This window comes from Anomaloglossus baeobatrachus, chromosome 1 (assembly GCF_048569485.1).
Source record: "Anomaloglossus baeobatrachus isolate aAnoBae1 chromosome 1, aAnoBae1.hap1, whole genome shotgun sequence".
In the NCBI taxonomy this organism is placed as follows: Eukaryota; Metazoa; Chordata; class Amphibia; order Anura; family Aromobatidae; genus Anomaloglossus; species Anomaloglossus baeobatrachus.
Genome location: NC_134353.1, coordinates 316016529 through 316039616, shown reverse-complemented (window position 1 = coordinate 316039616; position 23088 = coordinate 316016529). Strand labels below are relative to the sequence as shown.

Sequence of the window (23088 nt, the reverse complement as noted above, 5' to 3'; positions counted from 1 at the left end):
CCCGCATAAGGGCTTGTTTACAAGTGCATTTAGTCAGTGGATTTTGTGTCTCTATTTTCTTGATGGAATATCTTCTGTGTATTACAGTACCAGCATTGTGGATGAAATTATAGAAATATACAATGATAAGAAAATAAAGGGAGTCTGTCAGCACAAAGTATTATTATTGAAACCAAGCAGAGGTGTTCTGAGCATCCTTGGCTTGGCTGAGCAGTTCGGTGCAACTTTCCCCTTACTTCTTTTCCATCTAACTCCACCCTTCTCTGGCTCCGTGACACCATGGCTGTCAATTAAAAAAAGGATAGCAGAGATAGAAATGATGGAAAACAAGTGGTCCACTGAACTACTCAGCTATGTCAACGATGCACTGAACTACTAAGTCATGTCAATTATGCAGCTCTTGTGCTTGGTTTGAACAGTTATTTTGTGCTGACAGACTCCCTTTAAATGGAACCTGTCATGTGAAAAAAAGTCTATTAACCTGCAGATATGGGATTAATATGAAGGATAATAGTGTTCTGAACCTGCTTGGTACCACAGTGAGAGCCACACTGCTGGGAGGAAATTACCTTTATTCCTCCCGGCAGCTTTGGGCTTTCAGCTATTGGGGAGGTGCCGATGCGGCTTCAGTCACCGGTATGCGGCTGTAACTGCACACCCAGCACTGATTGACTGCTGGCTCTAATGCTTAGTTGAGGCATGGCATGGTCACAACTGCCGCTCATTAGGCACGGAGTGGTGACTAAAGCTGCACCAGCACCACCCCTATGGCTAACAGTCTGAGGCTGCCAGGAGTAATACTGTACATTTCCTCCAGGTAGCGTGACTCTTTGTGGTCCGAACACTATTACCCTACAGATTAATCTCATATCTACTGGTTAATAGCATTTTTTCACATGACAGCTTCCCTTTAAATAGTGCTTATGGTATTGTGACAGCATGCTCCATGGTCCTAAGGAAAGAAAAATAATTGACAGCCTGAAAATGTAAAAAAAATCTGTAAAAATATAAACTATGCAAGAAGTTTAAATGCTACAATTAGTGTACAATAGAAAGAATACATCACAGCACATATACTCTGCTCCATAAGTATCCATAGTCCCGGGTCTGGTATGCCAAGATTGTCTCCTTGGCATTGATCAGTTTGAAATACCTTTTCATATAATGGACCGATTCATAAATGGGCGTGAACAAGCTGATGAGCGAGCGAGGTGGAGTCCGAAGCCCCTAAATCATGAAGAGATGAACACTTCTTCATGAATCAGGAGGGTATGACTAGTAGTGTGTGACTCTGTCCGTGAGGCCAAAAACCTTACTCCAGTCAGGTACTTGAGTGAGATTTCTGGCATAACGAATTCCGCATCTCATCATAAATTAGACAAGCTCTGACTACTTTTACAGAATTGAGAGAAACTGGATTTGAAAATGTCAAGGCACAAAATTTAGGCACAACTCCTGGTTGTGCCTAAATTTTCATACTTTTTACACCAGAATTCTGGAGGGAACGTTTTGATTAATTAGGCTTCATATCTTTTTCTTTAACTGAAAAGTGCAGTAAAGTATTGAGCATTATGTGACAAATCTACATTCACATGAATGGAGTACTAAAAGTTTATCATCAGGTTTCCAGACTGCAGTGAAGAAAAGACATAATATAGTTTTACTTTCTATGGTCACAATAAACAGTGTTCAATTAAGGCACATAATCCACTGAGATATGCTAGAAGGTAAATAGGATTAGTAAAATCTCCATAGTGGTGTTAAAAACACTTGAATCGGCTATTGAGTTTGCTGGTAGTGGACTTCTATTACCCGCCCCAATGTGTTAGGGTATGTGCGCACGTTGCTTTTTACCTGCTTTTTACCTGCTTTTTTGCTCCTTTTTCTTCTGCGCTGTTTAATGCCAAAATGGATGTGTTCTTCTATTCAAGCAAAGTCTATGGGAATTTGGGTTTCTTGTTCACACTATGTTGTTCAAAATGCTGCCTTTTTGAGGCAGAACTTTGGTCAAAAACTCAGCTTTTCAAAGAAGCAACATGTCAATTGTTTTTGCCATTTGGGTTTTGCACTGCAAAGCTGAGTTTTTGACCAAAGTTCTGCCACAAAAAGGCAGCATTTTGAACAACATAGTGTGAACAAGAAACCCAAATTCCCATAGACTTTGCTTGAATAGAAGAACACATCCATTTTGGCATTAAACAGCGCAGAAGAAAAAGCAGCAAAAAAGCAGGTAAAAAGCAACGTGCGCACATACCCTAAGACCTATGACCCTGGGGGACCAGGGAATAACCGTTTTGCAGTGAATGTGTGTGTCGCCCTGGGCAAGCCAGGGGACACAGGTCACAACACCACCACACCCCACACTCCAGGTAGGCACATCACAGCTAACCACAAATCCTTGTTGCCTTCCTCCAGAGGTTGATGATGCACACCAGGGGGTGGGCCAGGCGGTTGGCTCCGCCCACCGAGGAGCTCACAACACTGGAGGCAGGAAGTAACCAGGCAGAAGAGCTCAGGGAGAGCTTGAGTGAGGAGATAGCTCAGGGAGGAGGAAGTGGAAGGAGTGAAGTGAAGCCCAGGCAGGGCAAGTGTGAGGAGTTAAGAAAGTGAAAGTAGTAAAGGAGGAAAAGCAAGTAAAGTGACAGAAGAGAAAGACAGCCTGAAGGGTCCAGCTTTGTGAGGGCCAGAACAGCAAGGTCAGCAACGGCGGTGACTGTCTGGAGGGGGACCGTTTGGAAGTTCCTGGAAGGACCCCGTTGGCTGTGTGCCCGGTGGTCTGGAGCAGTGTTCTGAGGGACAGTCAGCACCAGGGCAGGGGCCTCTCGGACCCCGGCAAGGCTAGGAGTCGCCAGATTTGCCAAATCCGTCAGTGACGGGGACGCAGATCCCCCAACAACCAAGTCCCGATTGAAGGCAACAACCCAACCCGTATTGGAGAGACACCGCCACCGCCACGGCACAAGTTTCTCAGGGCCAGCGCCTGCGGGCAAAGTGTAGAGCTCCTCCGGCCCAGATTGCAGCCGGGGAGCGGGTAACCGGAGGGAATCCACCGCTACCATCAGTCAACATAGGTGCAAGGAAGAGAGACATCACCGTCACCTACCGGGAGTGCAGGTGCAGCCGTCTGTGGGACCGTCCTACCAGCCGTTGGTTTACCGTACAAACTGTGTCCGTGTGTCAGGCTGAGTGAGTACCATAGTGCCACAAGGCACAGCGCTGCCCCCGCGTCCCTGCGCCCTCCAGGCCCTACACTTCACATCTCATCACCGGGCCCCGGGATCACCAACCCCTACCCACGGAGGGGCAACACAACACCTGGCTGCTCCGCATCACCATCCCCGGGACCCCCACACTGAGCAGCGGTGGTGCAATCACCACAACCGTGGGTGGCGTCACGAACTATAACAATCCCCACACCCAACAAACACCCCCCTTTCACTCACGGGCGAGGAGTGTCGCTCGAGAAACCCCGGGATCCGGCCCACAGCTCGAGCCACCAGGAGCAGCTGCCGGACCCGAGCAGAAGGGGTGAGCGCGGTGTGCTGACACCCTCCTCCCCGCCCACGACAACTTGGCGTCGCGAACAGGATCTTACCGCTCTGCCGTCAGGTAGAGGTGCGCCTTGTTACCGCCGGAGGTATCCGGCAGGAAAATTTCAGAAGCCGCCATCTTTGGCGCGAAAAGTTCCCGCTCGAGCGTCTTCTCAAGCAGTAGAGGCGCGAAGGTCAAAGCCCCGCCCCGAGAGAGGAGGGGCCGGAAAGAGCTAAGGGGGACGCGATGGCGGCTGAACGCATGTAGCTGCGGCTATAAAAGCAGGGATGCCAGGACTCTGCAAACATCCCGTTCCTGGAAGCAAACGAACCAGCCGTCATGTGGATGCCGTCCCGCGACACCGTACCCCCCGCGCCTGGAACCGCGGCGTGGGTGGAGATCCGGACCGCGCAGCTCTACCAACGGCTGCAGGTGAAGATGCAGCTCCTCATGGAGGAGTGAGAGGCCGACATGGCGGACGTTGTAGCCACCGTGCGGAGACGCGAGGAGGAAGCGGAGAAAGGGAGGGTGAGTGACCCACGTCCCGATGCCCTTGAGGGGCCGGTCATCGCGGCTGTGGGGTCCGGTCCAAGCCCTCTCCCTTCGCTGCCTCCCTCGCCACCCGTCCCGGAGGCCGTGACCCCGCCACTAGGCCTGCTACCACCGCAACCGGTAGCAGTACCCAGCGTCCCCGCCCAAGCGGGCCAACCTGTAGCCGGAGCCCGCAGCCAGTCAGCGGTGTTGCCGTGGAAGGCTCCGAAGCCCGAACCGGAGGCATCCCCTGAGAAACTCCCCGAGCCGGAGCCGAAGACCCGTTCCGAGCCGAAGGCCCGGCAGCGGAAAGCCCCTATGCCCATCCCCCACACCTCGGCTGAGGTAGCGCCGGGTTGCTGCTGCAAGGCAGCGCCCAAGGCCATGACACCGCGGGATACGCTGCCCACCTTCCTGACAGTGGGTAACGTGCTGGATGTCCCGCGGGGCTCAACCCGTGCGCCGGCGCTGGCAGCAGCGCCGTACTGGGATAGGGAGCCGGTACCGCTGGGCCTGGAGATCGCCGAAAGGGAAAGGAAGAAGGCCGAGCTGGTGGCCAGAGCGATCCGGGAGAAGGAGAATCTCCGGCAAGCGACATTCCGTGACCGGGGACCGCTGCATGAGGGACAGGTGAGGCGGTTTGATGTCCGCCGGGGCTACGGGTTCATCTACGAGCCAGGCCTGGAGGCCGAGGTGTTTGTAGCCCGGCGGGATGTGCATGCTCACCTGCCTGAAGAACATCCCGGCCGTAACCTGATGCCGGGAGATATTGTGCACTATACCCGGCACTTTGGGGAGCGAGGGTGGTTTGCGCTGGACGTTAACCTCAGGAGGGGCCCGGAGGCCCGAGCGAGCGCAGACCTCTACCCCTTGCCAGCAGCCCCAGTGCTTGAAAGACCGGAGTAGGGCAATGGATGCCCGCGGCACCGTCCCCGTTGGGACCACCACTGAAGTTGTGCGTTTGTTTGAAAAAGTTGAAAAGTTCTGCAAATGATAAGAAATGATCCCTGAGTTTTTACCTGATTATCTGCTTGATTGAACCGGCAGGAGCCGGCACCGTTGTCCCCGTGGGGACCGTTTAAAATGCATGGGAACTATCCATGGACAAGCCCGTGAACTAGCAGGGCACCACAAACGTTAAGTGGCTTGTAAATATGTTGGGTACCGTTACCGTTTCCGCCATACCGCCTCCGGAGAGGCAGGTTGGAGGGAGGGCCCTGAGCAGAGCAGGCCAGGGCCCAGCCACCAAAGGAACCGGTGGCCACCCTCTGGAGGGGAAGGACAGATCCCGCTCGGGTAACTTGTGCTGGACTGTGGGTCAAGGGGTGCTGCCTGGGTTTTAGGGGCAGCATCAGGGCCAGGTTGCTTGGGTGGGAGAGAGCGGAAACCGTGACCGTATACCGTTGTAACGTTAAAAGTAAATGTGCCTCCCGTCTTGGGAAGAGTTTTGATGAAAAATGTATTTATGTTTGCTTAACCCTTGTTACCCCTTTTACAGAAAAATAAAACCGGTGTAGGACGGCAGCCCGCGGACGGTCTGCATTTTGCTAAGGGGGAATGTGTCGCCCTGGGCAAGCCAGGGGACACAGGTCACAACACCACCACACCCCACACTCCAGGTAGGCACATCACAGCTAACCACAAATCCTTGTTGCCTTCCTCCAGAGGTTGATGATGCACACCAGGGGGTGGGCCAGGCGGTTGGCTCCGCCCACCGAGGAGCTCACAACACTGGAGGCAGGAAGTAACCAGGCAGAAGAGCTCAGGGAGAGCTTGAGTGAGGAGATAGCTCAGGGAGGAGGAAGTGGAAGGAGTGAAGTGAAGCCCAGGCAGGGCAAGTGTGAGGAGTTAAGAAAGTGAAAGTAGTAAAGGAGGAAAAGCAAGTAAAGTGACAGAAGAGAAAGACAGCCTGAAGGGTCCAGCTTTGTGAGGGCCAGAACAGCAAGGTCAGCAACGGCGGTGACTGTCTGGAGGGGGACCGTTTGGAAGTTCCTGGAAGGACCCCGTTGGCTGTGTGCCCGGTGGTCTGGAGCAGTGTTCCGAAGGACAGTCAGCACCAGGGCAGGGGCCTCTCGGACCCCGACAAGGCTAGGAGTCGCCAGATTTGCCAAATCCGTCAGTGACGGGGACGCAGATCCCCCAACAACCAAGTCCCGATTGAAGGCAACAGCCCAACCCGTATTGGAGAGACACCGCCACCGCCACGGCACAAGTTTCTCAGGGCCAGCGCCTGCGGGCAAAGTGTAGAGCTCCTCCGGCCCAGATTGCAGCCGGGGAGCGGGTAACCGGAGGGAATCCACCGCTACCATCAGTCAACATAGGTGCAAGGAAGAGAGACATCACCGTCACCTACCGGGAGTGCAGGTGCAGCCGTCTGTGGGACCGTCCTACCAGCCGTTGGTTTACCGTACAAACTGTGTCCGTGTGTCAGGCTGAGTGAGTACCATAGTGCCGCAAGGCACAGCGCTGCCCCCGCGTCCCTGCGCCCTCCAGGCCCTACACTTCACATCTCATCACCGGGCCCCGGGATCACCAACCCCTACCCACGGAGGGGCAACACAACACCTGGCTGCTCCGCATCACCATCCCCGGGACCCCCACACTGAGCAGCGGTGGTGCAATCACCACAACCGTGGGTGGCGTCACGAACTATAACAATCCCCACACCCAACAAACATCCCCCTTTCACTCACGGGCGAGGAGTGTCGCTCGAGAAACCCCGGGATCCGGCCCACAGCTCGAGCCACCAGGAGCAGCTGCCGGACCCGAGCAGAAGGGGTGAGCGCGGTGTGCTGACACCCTCCTCCCCGCCCGCGACATGTGTACATAGTAATAGGAACATTGTATAGGTAAAAGATGAGGAGCTTATAGAGAGGTGGCTGAAAGGAAACTAGAGAGTTTATACAAATTGTACAATCATTCACTATTTTCTTCATAAAAGTCTAGAGCACTTTGCACCCAAACCTGAAGCTGCAGGAATTGTGAACTAGCTGTCAGATACAGTTGGACCCTCCGTATAGAAGGCAGGGATGGTTTGTTTCTGTAGGGTTGTGCATGTAGCAGTAGATCGTGCTGCCAGCACTTCATGTTCTAGACCCAGTGTTCATGGGGTGGGCAAGGAGCTAGATCCTAGGAGATCCTAGGAGATGCAGTCAGCTCTTCTATACAGCGGTGGGGTTTTTAACTTCTGTCCTGGCCCTTCCCCTTGGGTGGTGGGTTGTGGAGGGTATCTTACCATCAGGGCCAAGGACAGGAGATAGGGAGACATTGGGGGCTCAGACCTCGCTACCTTCAAGCAAACCACTGGTTTGAGGGAAAGCTTAGGGTACGCTTAGTCTGTGGGCTAATGTAGGGGCTTTCTTCTAGTCACCACGCTTTTCTGTCATTCTCGTGACAATCGTGATAAAAGTTACAGAAAGTAAAAAATTCTTTTATATTTTTATATAAGCTATGTGATTGAAAATGTTTTGTGGTGGAGGTAGGGATATTATAAGTAGATGTCCAGGTGAATGAGAAATGTAATGCATCAATGCCATACACAACATTTCGAGAACTGTAACAATCCTTGGGTTTTCTTGCCTTCCAGCCCACCAAGAACTCCAATACGACTTGTGCCTCAAATTAGAATAGAGCTGGAGCCAGATGAAGACCCTTATTTCTGGAGAAGCCGGGGAATTGAGACAACATTGTGAAACAATAAACCACTTCCTTTCTCTTTTTTGGACTTTTGGTAGCCAAAAATTAAATCTTCTACGCTCCATTGACTTTAATGCTTGTCAGGATAGCATTCTGTAAATGGCTTTTGCTGGATAAAGTGCTTCCACTGTGACATATATATCCAGGCTAGTACACCAACCAGTCATATAATATAATATGTCATTTTTTGCCTTTTTGACTGTATATTCCAGGACTAGATGGAAAAGAAATGCGTGATGAACTGTTTCTTTTTTTGTTTTACGCAGGATTTTCTTTCTTGATAAAAAGCAACTATGCAATATAATATAGAACGCTAGATACGTACACTCCGTCTGATAGGACTGCTAATGTGTTTCTTGAAAATCCAGAATCACTGTACTAACCATAGCAATTCTATATTAGTACATGACTGATGATGTATTGATTATAAAGAACCAATTGCCATAAGGTAATACGCCCCACCGTTATGCATCTTACACTATGTAAACGCAAAGGAGTATGTAATATTCTAGAATATGTCTATAAATTATGGGGCCTAACCTTCAACTTATATATTAATTATTTTTTAACTTTTTTAATGACTGTAAAGAAAAAATGAATCTTTTTTTTCCTGCAGCAGGAAACCTATAGTTCTAAGTCGTAGGTCTACCTCTCATTTGTAGAAACTGGCTTTTCTGTATGAATGTCTTGAATACAATGTGATTTATATGATGATGATTATAACAAAAAACGCGAAATCTTAGCATTTTGTACTTGTTTTAAAGTGATCAATGAAGTCATTTCAGAGGTAGAAGACTTTTTTTAATGAGGGAGTAAGGGGTTAACTTATAATCCATTATTTTAAGTGGTGTGAAAAGTATTTATAAGTATATAGGCAATAATTAATCATAGTGACCGGTTACAGGGATCAATAGCTAGAGATGCTGATTGTTTTACAGAAGAAACAATTAATTATGGCATTGACTCCTAAAGTGAAGCTCCACAATATATTATTATGGCTATATGGTCAGCCTGTGAAAAGATTTGCCTCTTTGTCTCCTTTTTAGGTGTTTTTTTGCTGCTTTAAATTATTTTTGGTCATGTTGTAAAAAAAATACACCTTTTCTGCCCAGAAGTCATCAACATGTTTGTTAGCTGCTTTTGAACAATCTGTGATCTTTCTTTTTGTATATATTTAGCACCTTTTTTATATATTCACATATTAAGCAAGGGTTGGCAGAGTGACCTCTTAAAGGAGGATTTCCCATCCCAAACTCATGACAATGATAGGTGGATTTTTAGATTGTAATGGGCTTCTTTAGCCTTTTAGGTAAGGCCGCATTCATAGTGTGTTCCTATCCCAGTTCAGTAGTCCCGTTGGGGCTTCCGCCCGAACCCTCGAAAAACGGGTTATGCGCCGACTAGGCCATTGACAATAATGGTGCAGACGGAGTCACCATGTGTTCTATCGTGGACCATTTTCGAAGGTATGTGCTTACTGGAGGAGGACATCCAGACATAGTAGACTGCATATGGGTGTCCACCTCCAGAAAGCGTATACCCCCCAAAATGGTGCAGGCAAAGCACATGGTGACTATGTCTGCACCATTATTATCAGTGGCCTTGTTGGCCATACGTGTGAAACCCGTTTTGCGGGGGCTTCGGACAAAAGCCCAGATGGGACCACTGAATGGGGAAAAGAATGCAGTATGAAAGTGGCCTAAGGAGTTACCTTTGTAATCTGGAAAGACTAAAAAGTAAGTAGCCATAAAACATTACCTAAAGTTGTGACATGTATCATCATATAATATATATATATTTATATATATATATATATATATATATATATCATCACTTTAATCCCAAAGCTGCTAAGCTACCTACTTGTTGGAGTCATAGTAGCAACATTTTTTTTTTACATATGACAAAGTAAATAATAAAACAGCAGCAAAAAAAGAGGGCAGTATAGTTTTTCTACAAAGTTTCTTCTGATAATTACCTATTGTTCACAATATTGTTGGAGTTTCACGTTAACATGATTCTTTTTAATTGGTTAAAGTTTATCAAGGCTATGTGTGTGAAATAGAAAATGACACTGTTTTCTTAGGCAACTGGCACAAAAAAAATTAAACAATGTGCCATGTGCCTATCCTATCAAGTTTTCCTTTATTACCAATAGGAAGAGATCATGAAACAGATGATACAGATAGATACTGCCATTGACATTCCATTTCCAATTTTAGGCTGCCTGCTACTCATAGTAAATATTTTTCAATTTTACAATAAACACATTATGCATGGGTGACATACCTGATTTTCTCCTTATTCATATTATTGTTGTGGTTCCACAGATTCTTTATCTGTTCTTATGTCAGTTAAATGACTGCCAGGTACACAGACTACTCTATGCACACTTTGCTCTGGTAGTCTGAGACACACCCCCTGCTCTAGCCTAATTCAATCAAGAGTAAGGGGAAGAGTATAATGCTACCATATGCACAGTATGCTTTCGTAGTCTGAGACAGACCCCCTGCTCTAGACTGGTCCATTCAAATATAGCAGGGTGTCACTATTTGCTTTTGTAATCTGAGACACACCCCCTGCTCTAGGCTGATCCATTCAAGAGTAAGGGGAAGAGTGGCATGCTACTATATGCATGGTATGCTTTGATAGTCTGAGAGTGCTGTAGACAGATACTTTCAAATATAGGAGAGTGTCACATTTTACTTTGGTAGTCTGAGACTGCTCTAGACTGATACATTCAAATATAGGAGGGTGTCCCACTTGGCTTTGGTAGTCTGAGACACCCCCCCTGCGCCCATTCAAAAATAGGGGGTGGTATCATGCTATTTTATGCAGTCTTTCATTTGCTAATCTGAGAAACACTCCTTGCTCTGGACTGTTCAATGCAAAAATAAGAGGACTGTGTCCTCCTTCCTTTGGTTACACAGTAACATAGTTTGAAAAAAAGACCTAGGTGTTGTCAGTTTTTAATATCCTACATAGTTTGGTGCCAGCAGCAAAGACTGACACTTTACTCTAAATCCCATCCACAAGGTCGTTAATAAAGAGAGTAAAAATAATTGGTCCTAGCACAGATCCATTGCTGACTGATCTGTTATCTGAGGCATACCCTCTGCTCTAGACTCTAGATTCAAGAATAGGGGGAGGCCATCATGCTGCCCTATGCATACTTTGCCACTTCGTTTTTCTAGTCTGTCATTCTCCCTTAATTTTGGCTGATATAAATGAAAGCAGAAGGGGAGTATGTCAAAATATAAAAGCACAGTGTGTATGGGTTTGTAGTAAAGACCACCAATCATTTTACATAAATGAAAGGTCGATATGGAATCATAGGAACCTCACCAGAAAGATTACCTGAGATCAATGTTTATTTCTCCAAGTCTCGCAGACATAGAAAATAACAAACATAACTATACTTATCCAGCTCTGCCTCTCCACTAGTGCCCTAGTCTTTGTTGACCGACTGTAAAAGTGATATCACTACTATAGTACATGTGACTGCGATAGCCAATCACTGGACTCAGCAGTGATGCCAGTGTAGAGGACACGAGCTGCTGAGCCCAGTAATTTTAGTGTGCACTATAATCAAGACATCACCTGTCAACAAAGATTGGGGCTGCAGTGTAGAGGCAGCACTGGACCTGGGAAAGGGGAGTATATCTGTGCTTGTTATTCTCTACATTTGAAAGATTAAGGGAAAATAAAAATTAATCCAATATAAGTTCTAACAAAAGGAGGACACCAATTATCTTATATATGAATAATTCAACATTTCCTCCACTTTGGAGACCTTTAATGGTTATATTTTAATTGACACACTGCTATTATTTGCATTTCTCTCTTTATAAGGTCTAATAGTCTGGTGATAAACCTGTATACTGCCAGGAATTATGGGATTGTCTTTGCTAAAGTTCTTTAATATAATCATTAAAGTGGCTCCAAATGGAGTTACATCAGTATACAAAATATCATTTTTAAGAATCACACCTTTAAAATATAGAATACAATCCTTTTACCATTCCGTAAAGTGCAGTTATAAGGATTGTCTACCTTTAATGAGTTCTAATTACAAAAAATTAATAGGTGGCTGGTTTTCTTAGTAATCGATTATTATCGGCCATCAGACCTTTCACAATTATTTTGTTATCCATAGTAAGCGATCACTGAATATTGGGCTGTCCAAAGTGGATAACCCCTTTAAGTGGTAGGTTATATATTTACCATACATGGTTACACCTTGGACTGCTGTTTGCCACATGAGATACCGATGAGATATGAGATGCAGATACTCGAGCACTAACTGTATAAAAGTCTATGTATGTTTTTATTGCCAAAGTTAAAAAAAATCCGCTCTGGCTCATGTCTCTTTTTCTAGATCACACACATAATATAGGCACACTGACAGACTTTTTGTATTATTTTATTACTAAGTCTTCCAATTGCAAATAATTTAATTGTACTTGAATTGCATTAACTGCTGATTTTTATTGTATATTTTATTTTAAAACTGAAAAGCAATGTGAGCTGTATGGTGTTAACATTTCTAGCTGTGGGACAAAGCTTTTCTATATTGTTTGTCTTTTGTGTTTTGATTTCGAAGGATGACCTACTGTAAGAGCTATGTAAAAGCTTCTTTACTATACATTAAAGATTGACGGACCTGTCCTAGGGAATAACATCACCTACCACTGATTCCTACATTCTCGGTGGCTTGAATAGAAGTGATGATGTGAATATTGATGTGTATGGTGATTAGGATCTACAAGTGGTCCCAATGACAAACTCTAAATTGTCAAGTTGTGTTGTCATAGTTTAAAATTAATGATATTTGCCCATAGAAATAAAGTAATAGAAAAGGTCGAATATATCTTTGTACCGTGTTAGCCAGTAGAGATAAAAATCATACCATGCCTGATGAAGAGACCTGAATAGTCTTGAAAGCTTGCAATTATTACCATCTTTTCAGTTAGCCATTAAAAGGTATCAACCACTGAGGACTTCAGTTCTTTGGAAATGGTCGGTCACACTTCAATGTGAAGTAAACTAGCCTTTAGGTAACACTTCTGGTGGTCTTCTCTAATCTCTTTGACCGTTCTTAAACTCTATAAAGTATATTTTTATAAACACTGGAAAGTGATAATTTTTTATGCTGCCTTCATCTCTAAAATTGCCTAAAAATGCACAATTCATTCTTTAGTGACCTGCTAAGCACAAATATTAAAGGGCATCTGTCAGCAGGCTTTTCCTATGTAATCTGAGTGAAGTATAATGTGGTGGTGTCACTTGCTCCACAGCTTGCTATAGTTTCACTATGTATTTTATCAGCAGGACTAGGTGTCGCATGCCAGATAGTCCAGATAATCTGTATAATATAACCCCACCCCTTAGCTGCTAATCAGGAATGTGGGCGGGGTTATACAAAGCTCAGCATTTTGAGCATTGGTACATTTACAACAGAGAAAACAGGGATTCTACCAAGCAGCCCAGTAAGTGACACATCGCTGGAATCAGGATCTCTTCCCTTACATCATGCTGCTCTCAAATTCCATAGCAAAAACCTGATGACAGATTCCCTTTAAAATGAACCCTCTAAGTAAATAAGTGTTATGGATGTCATCCTGTTCAAAGTGTGATCAGCAATTTGTTTGATTTTTTTCCCTATTGATGTTACATTATTTTTATAAGAAAAAAAAAATCACTGTTTTTCTGTTCAAGTTCTTGAATTATTCTCTTCCTTCAAGGTACAAATACCAAGAGAGTTTATCAAATATTAGGTGAACCTTCAAAAATGGTTGCCGCCACTGTGACAATAGTTCTTTTCAGAGAAGCTGATGTTTCTTGGCTTGAAACCAAATTCGTTTTAGCTGATTCACGTCCTTAGAGCGCATTTTTTTAAGCACACTTGAGGAGGCCAGAGGCCGACTTATCTGAGGAATGCTACAAAAGCAACATACACTTTGGGGTTGATTTTTGAGAAGCTTTTTTATACTGTCATTTTTCTGATTCATTACTTACACTTGTCCCATATGTTCACTTCTAATCTAGTGTTAACACTACTCTTAATTTATAGCCGTAAATATGGCTAATGTTTGTAGTAATTGTATTATTTTGGGAGAGGAAGAGCGGAGAAAGTTAAAAGGACTCAGCTGCATTTTCCTACTCTCTAATATCTTGTATATTGCCTGCGCGTCTTTTGTTAGACATGTCGGCTTTTGTATAAAATGAGACTCGATCAAACACGGAGCAGATGAAGAAAGCAGCAGAGACTGTAGTGATTTTTTTTCCAGTAACAAGGAGCATTAATTATGATGACAATATAGTGTTTTACAATTTTATGAAGCTTTCTATTGTGACTTTTATGGAATCAAGAGAATGAAGATATTTAGCATTTATATTTTTCAAAATTAAATGTATATTGAAAATAAAGTAACTTTATGAATCACTGTTTATTGGTCCTTTTGTTCTTTTCGTTGTAGTTAAAGGGGTTATCTATTACTTGCACATTTTTTTAAATGCTGTAGTTCCACGTGGAAAACATACAAACATTATACTCCAGACCAGGACCGGTGTCATTCCAGTGATGTCGGCTCCGGATCTTCCAGGCACTTGTGTGATATTATTATGCTATGTTAGCACTACAGTCTATGAGCGTCCGCTATTGGGCTGCAGTGCTCACACATCCCTAAAACGTTCGACGCAAATGTGGGTGAAGCAGGCCATTGCCGGCTACATGCTCACATGGTTTAGCAATATCACACGAGTGCTGGGTGACCATGTTGCCAACCAGGTGGAGACAAGTATAGTTTTTTTTTTGTTTTCAACTGAGACAATTTGCTTCTTTCTCTTTTTTTGAAAAGGTGCCTACAATTTTGTCGGGCGCATTTTTGGGGCTTTTGTGTGAAATTATATCCAGTTTGCCTTTTTTCTCTGTTTTGTTTTTTTGTGGTGTTCCAATACACACAAAGGCAATAAACTGGAGTAATTTCAATGATTTTCTCGTAGAAATATATCATTTTCTAGACCAATTTCAAGGGTGCCAACACTTTCAGCCACAACTATCTGTATATGTATGAATAAATGAAAAATACATTTAGCTATCTGGAAAAAATGAAATACATGAAAAATGATATTGCAAAACTGCTATGAATATTTAATTATATAGGTTTTCCAGTCAGACTTTTTTTCTGATTAGCATGTAGTTTCTTCTGACTGAGAACCCCACCCTATTACCAGACTTTGTTCATGATCCTATACAGTCAGTAGCCTGTCTGCCCATATTTGCAGATTTTTAATAGCACATAGAGAGGCATTAAGGTTAGGTTCTCGAAAAATTAGAGAATACCTTGTCGTTGGTTTCGGGCTCATTTACATTGATCAATACATTTGCTAAACATCTCTACTACTATTAAATATTCATAGCAGTTTTGCAGTACCATTTTCATATATTCATTTTTTCCAGATAGTGAAATGTATTTTTTCATTGTTCATAGTATCCTTATAGCAGTGATACTTTACCATTTTTCATGTTTAGATTTATGCAGCTTATTATCTTTATTACTGATCAGATTCTATGCAGATAGAAGATGGAGAGGTGGAACTCTGCCTTTAGCTCTTCCTTCTGCCTCTAGATCCTCCCTCTGCCTCTAGCTCCTCCCCTGTGGTCATAGAATCTCATCTGTAACAACTGATTTCTCCTATCTCAGTAATGGAAAAGATATATTGCAAAGTTGCTTATTTTCATGTGTACTATTGATTTATGAAATAAAAATGAAAAACATTGTTACTCTTTAAGGTATTTGCTACCTATAAAATATACCATGGTAATGTTCTATGAGTTTAGTACATGTAGCTGAACACTGCCACAGGAAGACATGTGAGCACTGACTGGCTGATCACTTGTAACTACAAGAAGACTGTTCGCCAGAATTGGTGGCACTGTTTATTCAGGAATTTGGTGTTGCCACATTTCATGTGCACCATGTTTGTCAGTAAATGTGAGAACATTTGGCGAAGGTCCTTATGGGGGGTATTTGTGACTGGCATGGTGGGTGCATTTATGTCTTTTAATACAGGTATATCCATCATTGCTGTAACCCTTAAGGGGCAGCCTTCTTGTACTGAGAGGAGACGGTGGCAGAGACTATGTGGAAAGTTGGGGTGTGCTTTTTAAAGAGCCACTGTAATGTACATCTCGGCTGCTACAGGCACTTATTTATGAGTGACAATTCATGTGGCACTGGGTTTTTTCATTAATTTGTTGTGTCACTTTTAGGAGCACTGTGGATGGTATTGTATGTGGGCAGTTGTCACTAAGATTCTCATTGGGGGCATTTGTGACTGGAAAGGTTGCTGGTACATTTGTAGCTGAAAAAAAGTTATTGGGTACTGTGGTTATAACTTTATGGGTTATAACTTATTGTCATATGGATTTTATATAGGCACTGTGGCTTAAACTGTAAAGGCTGCTTTACACGGTACGACCGATTGTGCAATTTCACAATCGATCGTACCCGCCCCCGTCCTTTTTGCGTCACGGGCAAATCGCTGCCCGTGTCGCACAAAGTCAGTAAACCCCGTCACACATACTTACCTCTCGTGCGACCACGCTGTGGGCGGCGAAGTCCACTTCCTGGAGTGGGAGGGACGTTCGACGTCACACGTCCGCCGGCCAATGGAAGCGGAGGGGCGGAGATGAGCGGGACGTATCCAACAGAATGGCAAACCGAGAAGTGTAATTCTCCACTCCACTGAAAATGTTTCCAGCGCTCTAAACTCAAGTGATGGTGTCCTGTATACCATCTGAAGCTGGGCATTGTGCTTTCTGACGTAAAATTAGAATTGCCTGCAAATGCTCGGCCATGGATACTTACTCCATAAACTAGAAAAAAAACAAGGAGAAAAATTGTAGGAAAAATACCCTGACTATAAATAAATAAATTGCAAGTGCTTAATAGCAGGGTACTTAGTATATACATTTTTGCAAAAAGGTAAGAAGCTGTCTCACCTCGTCACGGGGTACCCATCTGAGACAGTCCCTAACCTACTAAAGTTAAAAACATATTCTGTACCTGACTTGTGTCATGTCAAAACTTCAATATGAATGGTAAAGTGGTCAGCTGGGTCCCAGGTTAAATACACAGCAAAAGTGAGAAGCAAGTAGTTGTTCAGCCTCAGTATTTGGAGGGCTGCGACCCCAACTTGCAATAAAGCAAGATAACAGACAAAAAAAAAAAACAAAACACCAAAAAACTGAGCTGTAACAAATGTTCAATAAACATGCAACATTACAAGCATGTGAATTGCAGCCTCAAGACTAGAAAAAACCAAGGAGAAAAATTGTAGGAAAAATACCCTGACTATAAATAAACAAATTGCAAGTGCTTAATAACAGGGTACTTAGTATATACATTTTTGCAAAAAGGTAAGAAGCTGTCTCACCTCGTCACGGTGTACCCATCTGAGACAGTCCCTAACCTACTGAAGTTAAAAACATATTCTGTATCTGTGTCATGTCAAAACTTCAATATGAATGGTAAAGTGGTCAGCTGGGTCCCAGATTAAATAAACAGCAAAAGTGAGAAGCAAGTAGTTGTTCAGCCTCAGTATCAGGAGGGCTGCGCCCCCAACTTGCAATAAAGCAAGATAACAGACAAAATTCAGTTTTTCGGTGCTTTTTTTTAATCCATAAACTGTAACTTAGTCTCCAATTTGTAGCTAAGTTGCTGCGGTTCCTAAACACTTCCACATTTTAATTATACCACTCACAGTTGATCATAAAATATTTACAATGTTAGAAATTTCATGAACTGCCTTACTACAACAGTGATATCCTAATAATGTTAGATATGAGTGAACCCGAACTGTAAAGTTTGGGGTTCGTACTGAGAATGGACTTTTAAAAATACTCATTGTTCGGAGTTCGGGTGCTCTTCGTATGCTAATCACTCAATCAAGCATCAGGATGCTCGGGTATGCTTGGTGCTCAGCCTAGTGAAAGCCGCTTGCAGTCTATGGCTCTCAGTGGGGGTAGAAACAACATTTTCAGATGTAGTGTGTCACAAAAAAAGAACCCCACCATCCCTCCCCCAGGAACGCTCTGATTATGGCTGGCGGTATGTGGGGGAAGAGCCGAACTGCCCAGTCAGTGACTTTCAATGGGGTTTGGGCTTCGGGATCAAGTTCAGATCAAGTCAAAACTGAACTTTATCAAAAGTCTGGCTGAACCTGGCAAACCTGAACGGGTCCGCTCATGTCTAATTACAGTAACAGTAGAGAATAAATTGTGCTCACTGCTATAGTCCTGGTGCTCGGGAAAAAATAAGTCAAACAGGAAGGGTAATCCCGGCACACAGTATATGAAAGAAATGGTAAGTCCAGGTATAATATGCTTGAAAAAAAATTTTTCTTTATTGTTCACCAATTATTGTACTGCCCGCCCAACGTTTCGGCTCACGCAGGAGCCTTCATCAGGGGTCAAGAGCACTAAGAAAAGGAATATGGTATACAAGGAAAAACAAACAGAAACAGTATTTACAAAATGCATCATGACATTACATCAAAGAAATTATGAGGAAAAGACCTGTTGAGGACTATGGGAAAGATGTGAAACTAATTGTCGTAGTGTGAAGGTTGACCTAGAAGGATCTAACCGCTAGGAGAGAAGAGAAGAAAATCATGTGAATAAGAAGGGTGAAAAAAGGGGGGAGGGGGAAGAAAAAAGGTAAAAGGAGGAACCTGAAGAAATATAGATAGAGGGAGAAGGAAACAGGGAAAGGAGAGAAACTGAAAAGTATGGAGTAGTCAGAAAGCAAGAGAATTACTGGAGAACATACCCGAGAAATTGGTAATGGTGAGAGATCATGTAGGTACAGCAGGACCTGTGAGCGAGAGGGAATTGTAGGAAAAGAAGGGAAAAGAGAAGATGCATAAGATATCACATAATGTAATTAAAGGGGTGAAAAGTAATAGGACCATGTTTGACTTACTTAGTGTAGTCAGCTAATGGGTTAATCCAACAGGAGGAAATGGTAGCTACCAAAAAGGTAGTCAAAGGAAACCCTAATGTGAGAATATATAATTAATAGAGGTGAACACAAGAGTTAAAGGGACAACAAGAAAAAGGGGGAAGGGGCAAAAAAAGGGGGGGGGGGGTTGTATATAGCGGTACATACCGAAAAGGGGATGGGTTGCAGATGATGTGAAGGGGCTCACACGGTAGTTTGGGATATAAGGTGAAGGCTGTCAAATGAGAACAGTGTCGGTAAGGAAGTATAATATAAATTAAAACAGAATATAAGGATGAAGATCCTAAGTGCTCCTAGGTACGTTCCTACCCTTTCCTTGCCTCTTTCTCTTTGCCCTTTACATACCATTATAGTCATGTTCCCCTCCCCCCCCCCCCCCCCTTTTTTTTCCCTAGCAACATTGACGTCATTTTGACAACCTACTTGTCATACTACATATGATTGATAATCGTAGTATACATGACATTGTCCCATTGGTATGTATCTTCATCCTTATATTCTGTTTTAATTTATATTATACTTCCTTACCGACACTGTTCTCATTTGACAGCCTTCACCTTATATCCCAAACTACCGTGTGAGCCCCTTCACATCATCTGCAACCCATCCCCTTTTCGGTATGTACCGCTATATACAACCCCCCCCCCCCTTTTTTTGCCCCTTCCCCCTTTTTCTTGTTGTCCCTTTAACTCTTGTGTTCACCTCTATTAATTATATATTCTCACATTAGGGTTTCCTTTGACTACCTTTTTGGTAGCTACCATTTCCTCCTGTTGGATTAACCCATTAGCTGACTACACTAAGTAAGTCAAACATGGTCCTATTACTTTTCACCCCTTTAATTACATTATGTGATATCTTATGCATCTTCTCTTTTCCCTTCTTTTCCTACAATTCCCTCTCGCTCACAGGTCCTGCTGTACCTACATGATCTCTCACCATTACCAATTTCTCGGGTATGTTCTCCAGTAATTCTCTTGCTTTCTGACTACTCCATACTTTTCAGTTTCTCTCCTTTCCCTGTTTCCTTCTCCCTCTATCTATATTTCTTCAGGTTCCTCCTTTTACCTTTTTTCTTCCCCCTCCCCCCTTTTTTCACCCTTCTTATTCACATGATTTTCTTCTCTTCTCTCCTAGCGGTTAGATCCTTCTAGGTCAACCTTCACACTACGACAATTAGTTTCACATCTTTCCCATAGTCCTCAACAGGTCTTTTCCTCATAATTTCTTTGATGTAATGTCATGATGCATTTTGTAAATACTGTTTCTGTTTGTTTTTCCTTGTATACCATATTCCTTTTCTTAGTGCTCTTGACCCCTGATGAAGGCTCCTGCGTGAGCCGAAACGTTGGGCGGGCAGTACAATAATTGGTGAACAATAAAGAAAAATTTTTTTTCAAGCATATTATACCTGGACTTACCATTTCTTTCATATACTGTGTGCCGGGATTACCCTTCCTAATTACAGTAACACACTTGAATTCAGTGAGCTCCATAGAACTAGCCATTCTCCCCCAAATATTAGTAAAAGGCAGACTACATGGCCAGTGGTTGGATTTTATACACCTGTGCTTATGGGACTGAAAAAATCTGAACTCAACGAATAGGAAGTGGGTCCTTAAACTTTTGTTCATTTCGTGTATCTGAGCAGCTACAGATATTCCTAATAAACCAAAGAGGGAGATCATTATTTTTCCACCAATGACTAATGGATAACATCCTACTATACATACAATTTAAAAACAAAAGTTTGTAACTTTATATGCACGTTTTCTTTAGGAAATTTCCACAGCAGATCTGGGTTGGGCTACTAACAGTTATATGGTCAAGTAATCTTCAGAGCATTAACCTTTATAACAATTATGTCTAATGGCACCAATCAAGCTGCCTTTAAACATTTCTCAATTATTACCCTTGAACCCATTTCTGTAATTGCTTAAGAAAAATGCCAACCTTGTTCTTTTATGTATCAATTGTAATATTGATTTTATTTTTTTTCTCCTCTACTTCTTGTTAATGTTAAACCTCGAGACTGGAAGTTGGCTATAAGCACTCGTAGGAGAGATTTCCGTGTCACATCATCTCTATAGCAGTTTAGTAAAACTGTTCATCATGGTGCTTTGATATTAGTGATGGGATTAAGTGCTACACATAAATACCAGCAGCTAATAGGTCATCAGCGAGCAAATGCACAGCTTCCATGTGCACATAATGTATTATTAATATCAAGAGTTTAGTACAAAGGTCATCAATATACTGTATCTCCTTTAGACTTTGGACTATATGTTATTGAAGACTTACACACCTAATGGAAATCTATCTATCTATCTATCTGTGATATGCAAATGTTTAGGTACCCCTGGTCAACATTACGATTACATTATTGTGAACAGTTAAGCAGGGCATAAAGTTAAAGATGACCTATTTCCTTTGTATTTTAGCACTGACTCTGAAATGACCACTATTAGACATTGTTTTTCAAAACTCTTTGCAAAATGTAGATTATTATAATGTATGAATATTGTTTCAGAAATATCACAGACGGTTAACATTGTGCATGGGGAAAAGCCAACCTACCCTTATTACAGGTTGGTCCATTTGGACTATGTGAGTCATAGTTCATACCCTTACAGCCTTTATGGTTAATAACTGAGTATTTATAATAATAAATAATAATAATAATAGCTGTGGTGCCAAATATTGCCAGTCTACTATATGCCACATTACATATGTGGTTACAGCGCTAAAGATTGCCATCTACCCAGAGATACAGTCCATACTCTCAGAACCAGCTGTATTTAAAGGGAACTTGTCACCAGATTTTTCTCTTATAACCAGCGGCCACCACCAATGAGCCCTTATAAAAAGCAGTTTTGAATACTGTATATAAGAGCCCAGGCTGCTCTGTAGAATGCAAAAAAGACCTTTATTATACTTACTTAGGGGGCGGTCATGTTCAATAAAGTCGCTGGTCTCGGTCCATCTATCTTGTGTAGCCACCGTCCTCCTTCCCAGCTCGATGTGGATGACGCATCCTACGTCATCCACACAAAGGCCTCCATTGCGCTCCCTGCTGAAGGCAGATCAAATTATTGAAGAGCGCATGCGCAGGCGGTCTTTGACCTTTCCTCGTCCTTGCGCATTACAGTACTTTGCTCTGCCCTCAGCAGGGCAGATGAAAGTGTGCATGAGCGCCTCTGTGTGAAAGATGTAGGACACATCATCCACACAGCGCAGGGATGGAGAACGGCGACTGTACATGATAGAGGAGGCGCCAGGTCCAAGACCAGCGATGCCCATTGGACCTGACCACCCCGCAGGTGAGTATAATAAAATTATTTTTTACATTCTGCAGAGCAGCCTGGGCGCTTATATACAGTATTCTAGAATGCTGTATATAAGAGCTCACTCCTAGAGGCCGCAGCATATTAGGGAAAATCCTGGTGTCAGGTTCCCTTTAACAATTTACCTCCCATATTCTACTGCAGATTTTGAGTAATACTGTTCTGACCCTACAGGAAAGGTCACCTTGTCGGTCTTTAATTTTGAATAGCTTAGCTTAGACCACTACTATAAAGTCTTAATAATACTCCAACAGTAACCATTCCTTACTTGGAATCCAGAATGCGAAAGTAAAAAAACTGCTGGACTCTTTTATTTTATAGTTGTCTCCCATTAACTACTGGCCCCCTTTGTAACTTCCCAGATTGGACATATGATATATGCCTCCAGTAATAAAGGGCACTCAATGGATCCACTAGAAAAAGTGTCAAAAGTAGTGATGAGCGGACTCGAAGATACCCGTGACCGGCAGGTCCAACCAAGTTTAAAAAAAATCCCGTTTCAGGCTCAGAATTGATCCCAGATATCTGGCTGTACACCGGTTCTCATATAAGTCTATGGGGACCAGAATCCGGTGTTTTAAAATAGTGGTAGAAGAAATCGGGGGATTGGAGCAAGCATGTTATGCTTGCTGAGTCTCTGGCAAAGCGCTAACATTACCTCCGGGGAGGCTCATTATCCCTCATGCATATACATGGCTTCCCCTTCCCACCAGCAGTACCCGTGTCTCTGATTGGTTGCTTTAAAAAAATAATAAGCTGCACACTAACCACTATAAAATTATAAACATCAAAAATGGTAAAGCATTACTGCTATAGGGATACTATGAACAATGAAAATACATTTAGCTATCTAGAAAAAAATGAAATATATGAAAAATGGCATTGCATAACTGCTATGAATATTTGAAAGTAGTAGAGAAGTTTAGCAAATGTATTCATCAATGCAAATGAGCCCAAAA

At 43.3% G+C, this 23088-nt stretch overlaps 1 protein-coding gene and 2 long non-coding RNA genes across 16 annotated transcripts in view; 2 read left to right on the top strand and 1 right to left on the bottom strand.

The window, feature by feature from the left end:
• The window catches only part of SLC4A4 (solute carrier family 4 member 4), a 328597-nt gene extending 314397 nt beyond the window's left edge, over positions 1–14200 (top strand). For 7 of the 14 annotated variants that reach the window (XM_075351257.1, XM_075351249.1, XM_075351305.1 and 4 more), the window contains one exon: positions 7649–14200. In XM_075351257.1, coding sequence (XP_075207372.1) covers positions 7649–7754 — 106 coding nt within the window. In that variant the 3' untranslated portion in view covers positions 7755–14200. The remainder of the gene's footprint in view (positions 1–7648) is intronic. The other 7 variants (XM_075351274.1, XM_075351272.1, XM_075351290.1 and 4 more) reach the window with 1 other exon arrangement.
• Positions 14201–18367: 4167 nt separating this feature from the next.
• On the bottom strand, positions 18368–18982 carry LOC142292102 (uncharacterized). Its single transcript, XR_012750583.1, has 4 exons — positions 18933–18982; positions 18747–18819; positions 18594–18638; positions 18368–18412 (listed from the first exon to the last, which is right to left on the bottom strand). It is a non-coding gene; the product is annotated as an uncharacterized LOC142292102 (long non-coding RNA).
• Positions 18983–19352: 370 nt separating this feature from the next.
• On the top strand, positions 19353–19967 carry LOC142292098 (uncharacterized). Its single transcript, XR_012750582.1, has 4 exons — positions 19353–19402; positions 19516–19588; positions 19697–19741; positions 19923–19967. It is a non-coding gene; the product is annotated as an uncharacterized LOC142292098 (long non-coding RNA).
• The last annotated feature ends 3121 nt before the right edge of the window (positions 19968–23088 follow it).